The sequence below is a fragment of the Branchiostoma floridae genome, chromosome 15 (genome assembly GCF_000003815.2).
Source record: "Branchiostoma floridae strain S238N-H82 chromosome 15, Bfl_VNyyK, whole genome shotgun sequence".
Classification (NCBI taxonomy): Eukaryota; Metazoa; Chordata; class Leptocardii; order Amphioxiformes; family Branchiostomatidae; genus Branchiostoma; species Branchiostoma floridae.
In genome coordinates this window covers 16134876-16151328 of record NC_049993.1, presented here as the reverse complement: position 1 = coordinate 16151328, position 16453 = coordinate 16134876, and the positions used below count along the sequence as shown (strand labels likewise).

At 43.0% G+C, this 16453-nt stretch overlaps 1 protein-coding gene across 1 annotated transcript; it reads left to right on the top strand.

The window, feature by feature from the left end:
* The first annotated feature begins 4296 nt into the window (after window positions 1–4296).
* Window positions 4297–9948, top strand: LOC118431544 (hemicentin-2-like). The gene is made up of 6 exons (XM_035842785.1): window positions 4297–4354; window positions 4630–4818; window positions 4978–5124; window positions 5426–5719; window positions 6248–6550; window positions 9062–9948. The coding sequence occupies exons 1-6, from the start codon at window positions 4297–4299 to the stop codon at window positions 9481–9483; spliced, it is 1413 nt and encodes a 470-aa protein (XP_035698678.1). The 3' UTR covers window positions 9484–9948.
* The last annotated feature ends 6505 nt before the right edge of the window (window positions 9949–16453 follow it).

The following is a 16453-nucleotide window of genomic DNA, read 5'->3' as shown; positions in this document are numbered from 1 at the left end:
GGTATACATTTTAAATGTTCGCTTCTTAAAACATCGCGGCAGAGCCCCGGTTTGGAAATGTGACCTAAGCCTAACCGATGCTGGATCGTTTCATCTTCACGTATGGATACCAGGCCATTGGCGTTTCATCCATTTCTTTTATAAAGTATATGTATATCTCCATATGTATGTCATCATCACACACATCAGGACCTCCACAGAAGCCTGTAGACATGAGGACATTAGCCGTGTCCCAGATAGAGAAGCATCGCGATCATTTTTATCATCGCAATCATTTTGATAAAGTATATGTATATCTCCATACGTATGTCATCATCACACACATCAGGACCTCCGAAGAAGCCCGTAGACATGAAGACATTAGCCGTGTCCTAGATAGGGAAGCATCGCGATCACGGTGCACCCGTGTGCGCCACTAAAATTTACCCCGTAGGTACTTATCGCACCGGTGCGCACCTGGTGTGATCATACCTCCCGTTAGAGTCATTAAGGGGGCACTCCGTCTCTATTTACACCAGCCTAACATGAATCATTCCTGTCTGTAGATGTAGCACCATCATCTTTCAAGTCTAAGGCCCCCGGTTAAGCTAGACGGCGATCGCGCTGCGCTCTCACTGCGACCTACATAGGGTATGTGGAATCTTCACTTTCACACTGGGTATATCATACAGAACGTAAAAGTGTGACTGAGAAGACAAGAAAACAAAACACAAGGTGTGAAAAGATTCGTTTCTTTGTTACAAAATTCGTTGAGCGATCTGTCAAAAAGAAAAAGACCAGAGAAGTTTTCTTCCCCATCTGCGCTTCCACAGGCAGCAGAGCGGCCACTTTTTTTCTTCACTATTCTGCGCTTCCATGTGCAGCATAGCACCATCATCTGTCAGTCTAACAGAGAACAATTGGTTGGATCGGAAGCACTACGTGACACATGAAAAAGATCAGATCAGTTTTCTTCACTATTCTGCGCTTCCATGATCATCATCGTTCAGTCTGACACAGAACAATTGGTTGGAACGGAAGCACTATGTTACTATGTAAAAGAAAAAGACCAGACTAGTTTTCTTCACCATTCTGCGCTTCCCCGAGCAGCAGAGCGGCCACTTGTAACAGGCGGCGTACACGCACGATTAATCCCCGGTAAAACGCGCTGATGGGGCCGTGGGTAATGCCGTATCGATCTTCATTCTTCCCGCGCTATAACGCGTGCTCCGTAATTGTTTTGGGAATTGAAAGTCGCTGATGAAACATTCCTCGGAGTGTAAAGTCCCGGGATGTAAATGAAGACGAGGTGGCGAGACGCGCATCTTCGCCGCACGCAGATTAAAATGGAATGTCTGCTGCTGATACAGGCATAAGTACAGCTCGAGTTGAGATACCAGAGACAAATCTATTGCTACTCTGCTGGTGGAGGGGCATGAAGCTAAAGAGACGTTTCTGTACGGTAAACCATGCCTTACATATGTTTGGAATACAATGACTATAATCAAAACAAAAACAAAATGACGCTTGATACCTATAGTCATCACCTCAGCTCGGCAAGAGATACTTTAGGGAACCCATTTCAACTCTTCTGGTGGTAGATAGAAAATTAGAAGACTCTGCATTAAGGTACAAATGTGCTTTATATTTGTTACAAAGACAATTACTATTATTAGATAAAACCAAATGACGATTGATAGCTGACGTCATCAACACTGCCCGACAAAAGATACTTAAGAGGAACCCATTTCAACTGCTCTGGCGGTAAACAGGAAACGAGGTGGCATTGCATTACGGTACAAATGTGCCTTGCGCATTTTTCAAATACAATTACCATGATTAAGAACAAATGACGATTGATCGTTGACGTCATCAATACAACCGACCAGAGATACTGATGATAGACAGAAAATTAGAAGACGTTGCATTAAGATAGAGACGTGTCTTACGTGCGTTTTAAACACAATTACTATGATTAAAAACAAATGACTAAATGAAATTTGAAACAGATGAGTCGTGGAATGCCATTGACTTTGAGTCCATTTGCGGAAGACAAAACACGCCTTGAATATTTTTTTTTTACAAGTTGTTGAAGTTGTACACGAAATATTCATCGCAATGAGATGACATTTCCTGGGTAGAAGAAATAGGGACTCTCTAAATAACTTCAGCCTTGCTCAGCAAATTTCAAGACCTGAAATATGTAACGCCTGCCGGAAGGATTTATAATGAATGTTGAAGGAAAGGTAGCGGATGAAACCATCAATGATACTAGTATCCAAAGGGGTGAGTATCACAGGGCCCCACAACCCCCCAAAAAGAGTTCCAATATTCAGGCCTTCCAAACAAGAATTAAATCCATTGATAATCGTAGCCGAGTTGCGGCGATTTGTTCCATATCGACCTGGTTCGTTGCCCCCTCGGCTAAATTGTAGTTTTCTCGATTCTCGATATAAGTCATCACCGCACAATAACTTAATTGCATGAGGTATTTCAGGCGTTGAAAATTACAGATTTGAGTATCGGGAAAACCGTTCTCTTGTGACACCCGAAAGCAAAGATATTAATGTAGGCATCGATTCACCCGGTTGCTAACGTGATATGTCTTTTTATTTATCTACTTTTGTGGTAATTATTAGGTACTTATCTTAAACAGCGGACAGCGATAATTGCAGACCAAGAAAAGATCAATGAAGAACAGCAATCTTTACAGTAGAAAGGAAAACACTTAAAACCAATGTTAGCTTAAGAACAATCGGAAGTGCCAACTGTGCTTGAAGCAGATTATACAGGCAGAATGTCCGAGGATTTCCTCATCAGGGAACTCAATGATGGCTTTGTATTGAGATCTGGACTTGAAGAGCACAGTTTGACTTGTAGAGCACATTTTTATCTGTCAAATAGAAATACAAATTGATATTCTCACTATTCCGTTTTCACAATTTCTAAAGATAAAAACTACCTTCACCTGTCTCTACTGTGTATTATGTGATACTATCAATATAAGTTGATAACTTGAGTGCAGTGACACTGGTCTATCCAAAAGCAAAATAATGCCGTGGCGTGGAAGGCTAGTGGTTAGGTTGATAGCACGGTATCACGGGGTCACGAGTTCGAATCCTGACACTCCTGGTCCAAAGCGTAGTGTCGTTGGGGAGGAGACTTTACACGGCATTCCTCACTCCAACCAGGTGAGGACCTGACTTCGTTTAGTGAGTAAAAAAATGGGCTCCAAATTGTCCAACCGTGCCCCAAACACAATGGAAACAAAATAAACTACTGTCCCTATGGCCCCTATAAGACCTTACTTTCTTTTTATTTAAGTCAGAGGAGGCAACGATAGTCCAAACGCCATCTGTAGTCATTTTGCGCACTACGTTGTTCCGAAATATCAGTCTTAATGGAGAGGTGATTTCTGATGATGTAAGATGTGTAGAAATACTTGTCTCCTTACGTGACTGATTATTGCGTCACAACCAACGTACCGAGAGGTAATTATGTAACTTTGCTGAGTCATTGAAATAGTCAGCTATATGGGTCATTACCAAATGTTACATCTGTTGTTTAACAACGCCGACCACTCCTTGCCGGCCATGTGGCGTAGTATAGAGCCTGCCGGAAAACTCTTGTTCTGGACACCTGTTTTCTGTAAGAAACATGTTAATCGCCAAAGGCTAACTTTGAAGAAATTTGTAGAGTCAGAAACTGGTCTGCAGGACCTGGAGCTTCTCACAGCGATGAAAGACAGACAGTTCTGCAAGACGAACTTTACTTGCTTCATCTCTTAAAAGAGGAGGATAGATGATGATACAGAGTCATTGATTGCAATGGGTACTCTAGGTCGGACGTAATCTACAAAATCACCATGACTAACAGCCATGGCCTTGAGGGGGCCGTTAAAGATTATAACCGAGAAAGACGTATGATCTGTACGTGACGTTGTGGGAGCGTGTGACGTAAATGCAGGGTGGGTATCTGGCTCAGAATCATCAGAATCCTGCCATGCTACCGATCTTGTGCCATTGGGAAAAACATTTTACACGACTTCCGAAAATAGTTTCATCAGGTTAGTAGAAAATAGGATGAAGGAGAATTCAGTAGGTACTTGCACAACCAGTAGGTGCTTGCATTGCTTACGTTTCGATGTCTCTCAGACACCTTCGCAATGTAAGCAATGTAAGTACCTACTGTTTGTGTAAGAAGAATTCTCCTTCATCCTCACTCCATCCAGGTGTAAAATGGGTACCTGACTTCGGTTGGGGAGGTAAAAGGTGGTGTAAGGCCTCGCCTGCCGATACCCAGTCTTACACACAAACCATGCCCCTGCGGCCTCAAAACAGACTAAAGGTGGAGTCTCGCTGCACTTGGGGCATGGGTGCGGCACTGCGGAGTTAGTAGATGACTCAACGAATTTCAGAGATAAAGAACGATTTTTCTTCCGTTTTGTGTATTTTATTGTCTTGTAAGTCATGCTGTTACGTATTACGCAATATCTAAATTAAAGAAAAATAACACAACAGTACTAGTGCCGAAGTGAACGAACCCCGCAGTGCCTCACCGATGCCCCAAATGCAATGAGAATACACCTTAAGGGACTACCTTTACCTATCTTAGTACACCTTAATCACCTTACGTTTTCTCCCCCTGCAGTGTTTTGCAACAAGGGTCTGCCAGCGTCAACTAAAGTGCAGGTGTCACCGGGAGACACGGCCAACCTGCCCGCGACCTACAACCCCAATGATCACGTGATTGCGCTGACGTGGAACAAGATGGACGAACGTCTGGAGGGCACGCGGACACCGGTGTTCCTCCACTCGTTAACCAGCTCCGTAGCACTAGGTACATACAGTAACATAGCATAACTTGACAGCTAACACTTTATGATTGCCCTAATGCCACAGCGTATAGTTGCTTAGTCTGTGGAATCATATCTACAGATTCAACAATATACATCCGTATTCACTATATGTATGGCCTTTCTCTGTCCCTGCTCTGCAGGACCCCTGAAGGACAGAGCGCAGCTCAACCCGAACGGGTCCCTGACAGTGTGGAACGTCACGGTCAAGGACGAGGGGCAGTACGTCATGACTGTTCTTGTTGACGCGGTGGGGCAGCAGGAGCATTATGTTTACCTGGATGTTATGGGTAGGTCTTCATCTTCATTCGTTATACCAAATGGTAATAGTAATCACTTCTGCATAGGGGCCACTTGGCCACTATGGAAAATTTTTGATGGTCCCTTAGATTATTTTATCATTGACCCAAGCATATAGAAAACATCTGTCTACAGGGAACATTTTTGTAAGCTACGGTTGAGTATTTAGTAATTTAGTATTATGTAATTTCTTACATCATAGGGGAGGAGATACGTGTATAGTGACGTTAGCAGACAAAAAGTGAAATCGAAGCTTTGATTGACATTTTTCTTCTGCCTTTTTACCTACAGCACCGCCCCTGGTGACAGTCGGCCTACAGAGTCCCCTCCGTGTATCCCTCCGCTCCAGCGTCATCCTGAACTGTACCGTGGAGAAGACCAGCACCACGCTCCCGCGGGTGTACTGGCTGCAGGACGGGCGGCAGCTCTCCCCGCACGTGGAGAAGCTGGACATCGAGACCCCGGACAAGTACAGGTCGTCCCTGGTGCTGAGGAGGGTGGCGAGGTCGGACAGCGGGAACTACACTTGCGTGGCGCAGCAAGGCAGGAGCGAACAGGCCGACAGCCTCAGCCTAGTGGTCGTGTGTGAGTAGATATGGATAGTGCAAGAAATGAAACATAGTCGGAGTGTCATCCTAGTTGAGATAGTAATAGATAACCAACTCTTTCGTCATTTCTTTCTGACACTTTTGGGATGGGTGGTTCGTATTGAAAATAAGCCGAAGAGCTATGCAAACTGTACAAGAATTCCCTTTGTGGTTTAGACAGAATGGACCAATCAGTGTGTCCGGACAAAATTTAAATCTGACAGATTGCATGAATTGAATCCCATCGTCTTGAGACTGGTTGTTAAGAAAAGGCTGTCACACTTGACTCATATTTTAGCTATAGTAGACAATACGGATCCTCTTCAGGAGTTGGGCACTATAGATATAACTGTCCTTTCTCAAGCAGCTGATTAATGACCTACAGAAGTTTTCCCCATCTTTCGGAGTATGGGGCGAAGGCCATCTTCATTTTTCTTCACTGAGCCCTTGAACAACTCTGTTGTGCAAGCAAGAACAGATAGATGACATAACGCAGAATGAGACGATTCATTTATCTTCTTTACAGATCCAGCAAAGGTTGTCAACGTCTCGAGTCCTCTTCAAATCACAAGCGGCACAAAGGCAACAATCTGGTGTATCGTCGATGGCAACCCCAAACCGGAAGTACGCTGGCGCAAGGTCGGAAGTGACGTCGACTTGGAAAGCGGCTGGGTGCATCACGGGAAGAGGACCTCGTCCCTGTCCTTGCACAGTCTGCGTGTGGCAGAAGCAGGCTACTACGCATGCGTAGCGAAGAACAAGCTCGGTGACCCCGACAGGAAGGTCGTGCCGGTGATGGTAGTGGACAAGAGTTACTTCAGCGCCGCCGGTACGTAGTAAGTTGAACCATTTTCCAGTCTATGAGCAATCAAGATGAACATGTACAGGGCAAAACGTTTCATTCGTCTTCTTTTTCTTCGATGAAAGTTCAGTCCCGTCGTGTTTTTGGCGTCACTGGTAGAGTGTTGGGGTCGGAATCTAGAGGTCCTGGGTTCGATACCCGCCGTGTCCCCGACGTTGTGCCCTTGTGACAGGCACTTCACAAGACATTCATCATTCGACCCAGGCGTAACAATGGGTACCTGACTTCTGTTTAAGACCACCTCCACGTTCTGCCTGTACTTTTTAAGTAACTTACTTTAATAATGCCATATACAAAGTACAGACAAAAAGTCTTTGTCCGTCCCCAAGCAAAATGAAAGTTCATTAGTTACTGGTGTGTGCCACCACAGCCTGTCACACTCTCGCGAGCTCCTCTGAATCCTACATAACTGTTTCATTGATGAATCCTGTATAACTGTTTCCTTGAATCCTGCATAACTGTTTCCTTGAATCCTGTATAACTGTTTCCTTGAATCCTGCATAGCTGTTTCCTTGAATCCTGTATAACTGTTTCCTTGAATCCTGCATAACTGTTTCCTTGAATCCTGCATAACTGTTTCCTTGAATCCTGTATAACTGTTTCCTTGAATCCTGCATAGCTGTTTCCTTGAATCCTGTATAACTGTTTCCTTGAATCCTGCATAGCTGTTTCCTTGAATCCTGTATAACTGTTTCCTTGAATCCTGTATAACTGTTTCCTTGAATCCTGCATAACTGTTTCCTTGAATCCCACATAACTGTTTCCTTGAATCCCACATATCTGTTTCCTTGAATCCTACATAACTGTTTCCTTGAATCCTACATAACCATTTCCTTGAATCCTGCATAACTGGTTCCTTCCAGACCACTTGCTGACCTCACCTCATTCTTCTTCCTTACGGGATCCAGTTCAGTGCAATTAACCCGAGAGAGGCGTGTCCTTGGCATCCTCGCAACATGATCTAAGCAACACACCCGGTACCCGCTCTGCAAACTAGTTTAGCTTGGTCGTTTTGTTTTCTGACGGCCTTCGAAGGTTGAGATCCTAACCTCATTAGTAACATTTACTACAGTAACCACCTCTGTTCTGCAGTCTGAAACGCATAATCGAGGGTGTAGGACATATCGGTCAATCACTTTGTTAATACAATTTGCTACATTTCTTAGTCTCTCGCACGTTTAGCGCTATGATCTAGATCTACTAGATCTTACGGATTCTCCGTTCAAATCGAATTGAAGCATCGCCGTCTACATGAAAATGCAACACACCTCATCAACACAACCATGTCAATAAATCGTTGAAATTTGACCTTGACGACTGCATAAGGAACATTTTTCTTGCAACTCCCAGCACCCAATACAAAAAGCTAATTTCTAGGTATAGCCCGATCAACAAGAAGCAAGATTGTTAAGTGATGTGGTATATCCTTAGACGCCATATTCTTTGATAACCAATTATAATTGGTTGGGAAGCTTTTGATCTTTGTCCTGCCGATCCCACCTGATACGTCTCAGAGCACAACAGTCTGACACATTCGTAGTTGCACCATCAGTCTTTGTCACTCACGTCCGGAAACGATTTTTGTTATTAAGTTACTTTTTCACCTCGGCCACACGAACTGTCACTTCAACGTTCGTCGAAAACGTCCCGCTTGTCTGGCGGGGGAGGTCTGCTGATTGTTCATTCCACACACACGCGGCATGGGCCAGCAATCAGCTCAAATTTACTGCAGCACTGACCGCATCGCAGGATTCAAATCGGCTCGGATCAAAGGTGGAGGCGACTTGCTCAATCTGCCGCCTGCTCCGCGCGTGGACCCGGAGAAAAATGGCGGATCCTTCCACCCCGGCATCCATCACGGAGCGCGACTGTCATTCCGAATGGAAGCGAACGCCGCGAGGGAGACATTGGCTGTTCATCAACTTCCCGACAAGTTTGTGGCGATAATATTGGATACCATGCAGGCTGACGGCACCAATGACTCTTTTTGTTCTCACTGAACGCGGTCACCACTCCTGGGCGACCTGTTGCATCTTTAACCTATTTCAATTCAGTGGGAGACGAGTTGATATTGATTAGAGACCGCATATATGATAACCTGCCCAAAAGTAATCAGTGTCGGCTGACAGCACAGCGCTAAGATCTAATAAAACTGCATATTAATGCATATAATCACAAGATTGGTATCCACAGATGAGATTATGTGCCAGGCATTGCCGTAGCGTAGATGATAATTCAAAGAACCTGAGGTGATCAAGGACGTTATAAGTTTTTGGAGGGATCTGGAATAGGATCAGGAGCTGATTGCCCTTCCAGACATCCGTCATTCCCTTCGCCGTATATATTACCAAGATTGTCTGGATATTACGATCTTAATCATCAAAACTATCATTATAATCAGATCCCAAGCAAGCTCCGTGTGCTTTATTGCTTCATATGCATGTACTACTTCACTGAAGATTCTATCTTGTATTTCAGAGGGTGAAAACGAAGGCAAAGGTTGGAGAGAGGTGACCGCCATCTTGGGAGGGGCGGCTGGTGGAGCCACTGTGCTACTGGCTGTCCTTCTTGGAGTGGTCATTTTCTCCAGACGAGCCAAGATAGAGGACAGTCAGACGACGCAGAAAGTGTTCTCTCTGAACCATCCGACTGTCCTCAAGGACGGAGGCACCATCTTGGTCAGCAAAGACGAGCGCCTATCACTCACAGCAAAGTTCTTCATCGGGAATGACATCCTGGCAGAGAAGGGCGGTGTGCCCCCACTACCCCCGCTCACGGACCAGCAACGGGCAATCCTAGAGAAGGAGAAACCGATCGCAGTTGACTCTGTCACCTTGTCAAGGAAAACTACATTCCCATCATCACTCATAGAACACCACTGTGATAACAACGTCACCTGAGCTTGACCGTGGGATTGACCGTGGGTTTAAAACTGCTTATTCCGCTTGCGCGGAAATCCGCACGCTCTGAGCAGGCTTTCGCGACGATGTGAAGAGGTGTCAAAGCACGCGGCGTCCTACCTGCTGTAGGAGACACTGTGTTATTCCTGCATCCTTCACACAACAATCTTGACTTTGAAGAAGTGGCGAGGAAATGAATAAGGAGACCAACGACATTTTCTGGGGAAGACTGATCGCTTTTCGCCAGAATCAGACGCATTCCATGGAGCAAAATGAGAGTATATGACATGGATATCCAACTAATATCTTTTTACCTAAAAAGATTAATGTCCCTCTTCACGAAACACAATAGAAGCAATGTTTTTTACAGAACTGCAATGATGATGCTATTCAGACACTTATCATGATTTCAGACTACTTAATAAGCATATAGAATGGTATTGTTATCGCTTTTCAAGCTTCCACGTCGAATAGTGCTTAAAATTACCACAGATACAACGCGAATTGAAGCATGTGATCAGAGGATTTGTGAACTCTTTACAAAGATGGTGGAGTTACGGACCTTGCTCAAAAATCACATGCCATTAGGCAAACGTATAATACATACATGTAATAAACCATTTAATACTAATAAGACGGTTTTCCTGTCGCTGTGTGGCTCTTTAACGACCAAGTCGTATCAAATCGATCAAAATATTCCTATGCAAGTAGCGAATGCACTTATGGCACGAAAGACACTGCCAGGCCAAGACCTTACCAATCAACTGCAGAGAACTCTGTGGTAGAACGCTTACTTAGACTTCAACAGCACAGCAAACCCACTTTTAATGAGTTCTCAGTGCAAGGCCAGGAGACCACCCCTAGGTACTGAACTATTTACTCCGTGGTCACCATGTAACAAGACCCAAAAGTCACTTTAATGTATGAGCAGGATTGGGCCAGTATATAAGCTTCTTCCTAGGCCAGAAACAAAATGATCGATGCTGGTCTAAAATCAACACGTTGAAAACTTGGAGCATGAAAATGGTAGCTTCAACTTGACGCGATGCCAACAACAATCACAAGATTGACTTCTACATTATAGTGGATATTTTATTTCGACTGTTGTATTTCGGAAATAAATCATGTCAGCCTTGTATATTTGATATCATGTACATAAATGCAGTCAATACCAAACAGCGAACCATGGGCATACGTGTTCCACTCAAAGAGCTTTAGGTACTCAGAGAAAGTCCTCGGAAAAATGATTTAAGTTCACAACCGTTCGGAATATATGCTATCACACTCACTCTGTTTTACCATGGGTCAATTGACTAGAAGGGCACTGGTCAAAAATTCTCGACAGATTGATGCATGGGCCTCCGAGTGGACTGACTTTATGAATGCGTCGTGCCGGCACCTACAACATTCTCATTCGGAAGAAGGATTATTATAGCGTAGACGAAAATCACACGATGTAAGGCAAATGGCGTTGTTCTGACGAAACGCATTCCAGGTCATCTCAGGCCGCCATGAATGTGTGCCTATCACGCGGTATGCACTGATGATATAGATTAACAAGATCCATCCCTTTATCCACCTATGTCTGCCGAAACTATTACACAGAGATATGTGATCACAACAGAGCCAGTATAGACACCATAGAGCCAATCCCTCCTCTTCTAATATCCCCTGGCAACGGGAGAGGCTTTCATTAATTTGGCGGGATCTTTGTTGTGTGACCTTTTCTGATTGGGAAGGTCATGTACACAACAGGCCTCCGTTCTGATTACTTCCAGTTGTAACTTTTGATCACTCACATTATGTTGTAACCATGGCGACGGTTACCGGCGTAGATGATTGTATTCCTCCTACTGCCATCCGGGGTTTGTACTGTGAAAAGGTGTTGTGGCGGGATGACTGGGTCCATTCAGCTGGGTCAAAAAGAAATCTCAAAACCGATAGTCATGTGAATTGAATTGAATGTATAAGTCAAAAAGGACATTCTCAGAAGAGCCCTTAAAATCAGAAATGTAGCTCACCTTCCACATAAGATTAATGAGCTATATTTCTATGATACTGGACGAATTAGGTAATCAGGTAAACAAAGTTGACCTAAACTTGACCCTTGACACAAGGGTCATATAAAGTCACCTCCCCGCCAGTCGTGGTATAAAAATTCCTGGTCATGGCGTTAATTGTTCAAGTAACGTTGAATGGCTTTCACCTTTCTGTCGAAACGTCATTCCTGTTTAAAACTGCTAGGCTACCGCAGACTCCTGGTGATGATTTCTTGTTGTTTTACGTCTTCCTTGTGCTGAATGGGTGAAGCCGGGCTCGAATCAGACAAAGGTCAGCATTGTCCGCCTGGTTACCCTAACTTGTCGCATGTCGTCAGTTGGTACTAATTACCTTTGCCAGAATGGCTAAGGTTATGTTTTCGGTTTGGCGGTGTGGTTCTCCCCGTTTGTGGGCAGCATAACTCGAGAGGACTTCGATGGATGCAGCTGATATTTGGTGGGTGGGTAGGGGTGTGGAAGACGAAGGTCGAGTTCGATAATGGGCCTCCTAGCGGCTTGCTAAGGTACTGCAGCGGGACCTGCATGCTCGATATCTCGCGTTCCGGACATGCTGCGGTCGTGATTTTTGAGCGTTAGGGAGCCCTTAAAGCAGGGAGTGATTGCTGCGAGTTTGGGCCCCCTAGCGGCTTGCTAAGGTTATGTTTTGGGCTTGTGAGTCTGTGTGTGTGTGTGTGTGTGTGATTGTGTGTTAACAGTATAACTCGAGAAGCCTTGGGTGGATCCCGATAATATTTGGTAGGTGGGTAGGGGTCGGGAAAACGAAGGTCAAGTTCGATAATGGGCCCCCTGGCGGCTTGCTAAGGTACTGCAGCGGAAACTCAATTTTTTATATCTCGTGTTCTGGACATGCTGTGGTCATGATTTATGGGTGGTAGATAGCCCACGGGGCAGAGAGTATGTGCTGTGAGTTAGGGCCCCCTAGCGGCTTTTTTGGTACTGCAGGCGCCGGTTTCCTTTCAAACTTTGGACGAGAATAACTCTGCAACGTGTTGACGGATCTTCATGATTTTTGGTATGTAGATAGAATGAGTGTTGACTTACATAATTGAATACTAATTATGTAAATCAACAGCTAATTTGCATAATTAATGAGGAAAGTTTATAAATCAACTGCATTCCATGATAGGACTTTCAAACTTGTCACATATGTAGCTGAGAAGGAGAGAAATGTCGATAGATATCAATTATGCAAATGATGACCTCATTTGCATAATTAATGAGAAAATTTGAACATGTTGACGGATCATCATGTTTTTTGGTATGTAGGTAGCGTAAGTGAAGACCTACATAATGAGATACCAATTATGCAAATTAACAGCTAATATGCATAATCAATGTGGGAAGTTTATAAATCTAATGTCTCTCCTTACCTCTGCTCGGGCATATCTTATTGACAGCTACAGGTGCCAGGCAAGTAGATCAAGCTAGCAGGCTGACCCAGCCTTGCCCCCTGCCCCCTGGGTGCCAATCACTTTTACCGACTAGAGTAGACTTATGTTGACGGAAAACTGGGGAGGATAGGTTGATCCCATGTGTTTTAAACTTATGCAGTTTTGTTAATAGTTATTTCCATGACAAATGGAGATATAGTTTGGAGTGTGCCTGTGTGTTTGTGTTTCCGGGTCATCTTCCACCTGCAATGTGACCTTACAGTACCAACGTCCTTGCTACTCTCGAGTATCAGGTTGCTCAGAGCCACTGTTATCAAGATAACGTCAGGCCAGTCCAATTCAATGTTTTGGTTGACAGATTCTATTTTTCTGAATTTCAGAAAAAATTGTATCTCAGCTCTAGACTACCAAAATGAAATCGTCTTAGCACAAGCTTTTGCTTGCAGTCTTGCACTCATAGAGGTGTGACTTAATCAAATAACATATATAATTATATGTAATGAGTAGCATTACTTATGTTTTCTTTCTATTTTGCTTTTGGATTGACGAGGACAATGTAGACTGCACTCAAGTTTTGTACGTAACTTATATTAACAGTGCCACTTACACGGTACAGACATAAGGTAAAGGTAGTCTTTTATCTCCCCGGGCGAAGTCAGATACCCATTTTAACCTTAGCCAGTTACCTTTGCCAGAATGGCTAAGGTTATGTTTTGGGCTTGTGAGTCTGTGTGTGTGTCTGTGTGTGTGTCTGTGTGTTAACAGCATAACTCGAGAAGCCTTAAATGGATCCCGATGATATTTGGTAGGTGGGTAGGGGTCGGGAAAACGAAGGTCAAGTTCGATAATGGGCCCCCTAGCGGCTTGCTAAGGTACTGCAGCGGAAACTCAATTTTTTATATCTCGTGTTCTGGACGTGCTGTGGTCATGATTTTTGAGTGGTAGATAGTCCCCAAGGCAGAGAGTAAGTGCTGTGAGTTTGGGCCCCCTAGCGGCTTTTTTGGAACTGCAGGCGCCGGTTTCCTTTCAAACTTTGGACGAGAATAACTCTACAACGTGTTGACGGATCGTCATGATTTTTGGTATGTAGATAGAATGAGTGATGACTTACATAATGGTATACTGATTATGCAAATCAACAGCTAATTTGCATAATTAATGAGGAAAATTCATAAATCCACTGCATTCCATGATAGGACTTTCAAACTTGTCACATATGTAGCTGGTAAGGAGATAAATGTCGATAGATATCAATTATGCAAATGATGACCTAATTTGCATAATTAATGAGAAAATATGAACATGTTGACGGATCATCATGTTTTTGGTATGTAGGTAGCGTAAGTGAAGACCTACATAATGAGATACCAATTATGCAAATCAACAGCTAATATGCATAATTAATGAGGATATTTTATAAATTCACTACATTCCATGATAGGACTTTAAAACTTGTCACATATGTAGCTGAGAAAGAGAGAAATGTCAATACATATTTATCATGCAAATGATGATCTCATTTGCATAATTAATGAGAAAATATGAACGTGTTGACGGATCGTCATGATTTTTGGCATGTAGATAGCCCAAGTGAAGACTTATATAATGTGATACTTATTATGCAAAAAAACAGGTAATTTGCATAATTGATTAGGAAAAGTTAATAAATCCACTGCATTCCATTATAGTACTTTCATCAAAGTTGTCACATATGTAACTGAGAAAGAGGGAAGAGAGTAAGAGGTGTATTTAAAGACTTTGAAAGAGAATGGATCATCATGATTTTTGGTATGCTGATAGTTTAAGTAATGCTTGATACAATTTGATATCAATTAATTTTAACTTGGGATCTAATTTGCATAATGAATGCCGAAATTTTATAAACCCACTCCAAGCATATAATTATAAAGAAAATGAAATGAGTAACGCATTTGTCTGCAGACATCATTCTACATAACAAACCTGGTTTATTTGGCAAAGGTATGTGTTCGTGGAACTCTAGTTACATTACATGCGGATAGCTTCAGCACTTGTATGCAGAATATTCGGCAAGAGAAGTGATCGGACGAACAGAATGGAGCTATAATTGGATGGCTTCCAGGCTTGGTGTTGCGTGAACCGCATGCATCCATGCAACCATCGGACCATTTGTACCTGCCACTCTCCCAATACTCGCTAGATGGACCATGCACGGCCAGAAATGACCGAAGTAGTCATTCCAAAGGACAGTAGTGAAGTTAAGTGAGGCTTATCTCAGTGTGAAAAAATAAGTGTTCTTCAACTCAAAAGATTATACTCATCGGAACTCTTTTGCGAATCTCCCAGTATTCTTCAGTTAACTATTTCTTGAGTTGGAGGACTAGTACTGTTTATTTTTGTCATCACTGTGATGTGATATAATATACCATCTCAGATGTACTTTCATGATAACAAATAGATAATGTTAAAACCATTGGCTCGGAAAAAGAGCAACATGTGATTGTTGAAGATGTGTTTGTAATCAAAATTTATTTCAAATTAAGATTATTGATGGCAAATCAAGGAACAAGCCTTAACGGATGCCTTTTCTTTCTGTCCTCCACTTCTGTTAGAAATTCAGAATACAGAAAAAAGGACAACCACAAAGGCACACAGCAGTACACCCTATCATTATTACTAGTACTGATATCAAAGAATATTTACCAAAGGCTTAGAAAGAAGCAAATACAATGTACTAAAGTCTAATGACTTCTTGCACAGCATACATAATTCAAAAGTGGTACTTTGAAGAAGTTTACGAAGCACATAGTTCTTGCAGGCAGCCAAAGAGGCACCACATCAGAAATTTACAGAGGAAGTCGACACGCATTCCGACCATTTATGGCTGGCAATTCACGTCCATAAACGTACTCATTATGGGAGAGACGAGGCTGTATCGCCCTTCTCTTTGATGTACAAAGAAAAAGATGTAATTGTGCTGTTATCAAACTACACTCCAGCATTGGTAAACCTTCCTCGGCTTTTATGGGGTCGGTAAATGTCGCGAATCAACTCGAAGAGCTGTAGTCGAATAACCATTCCGTCCTTTGAACACAAGCCGGCTATTACAAATGCTTCAAGCAATTGGTTGTCATAAAGAAAACTTCGATTTTAATGGCGGGACGTACGTGGTCAGAATTCCACGGTCCGGTCAATCAACAAAAAAGATTTTATGGGACGAACATCAAGTTACAAAATCAACCACATAATATTCAAAATGATTCAGATAAGCATAATTATACAATCATGATAACTTCAATGTATTCCCATTGATCACCATACCAAGATATAACTACCTCCCCAATATGTTACGTTTTGTGCTCGATTAAAACAGAGACTGCCAGTGGTATTCCTTGTCAATAAAATCCAAGGCTCTGTATTCCTTGGAGGTTCATGGTTTGTCATCTGTTGCCTGTGGTAGAGAAGACGTCAATAAAATTTCAGGCTCCATCTTTCTCAGATAATTATGATCAATCGTGTGTTGCACGCGATAGAGCGGAC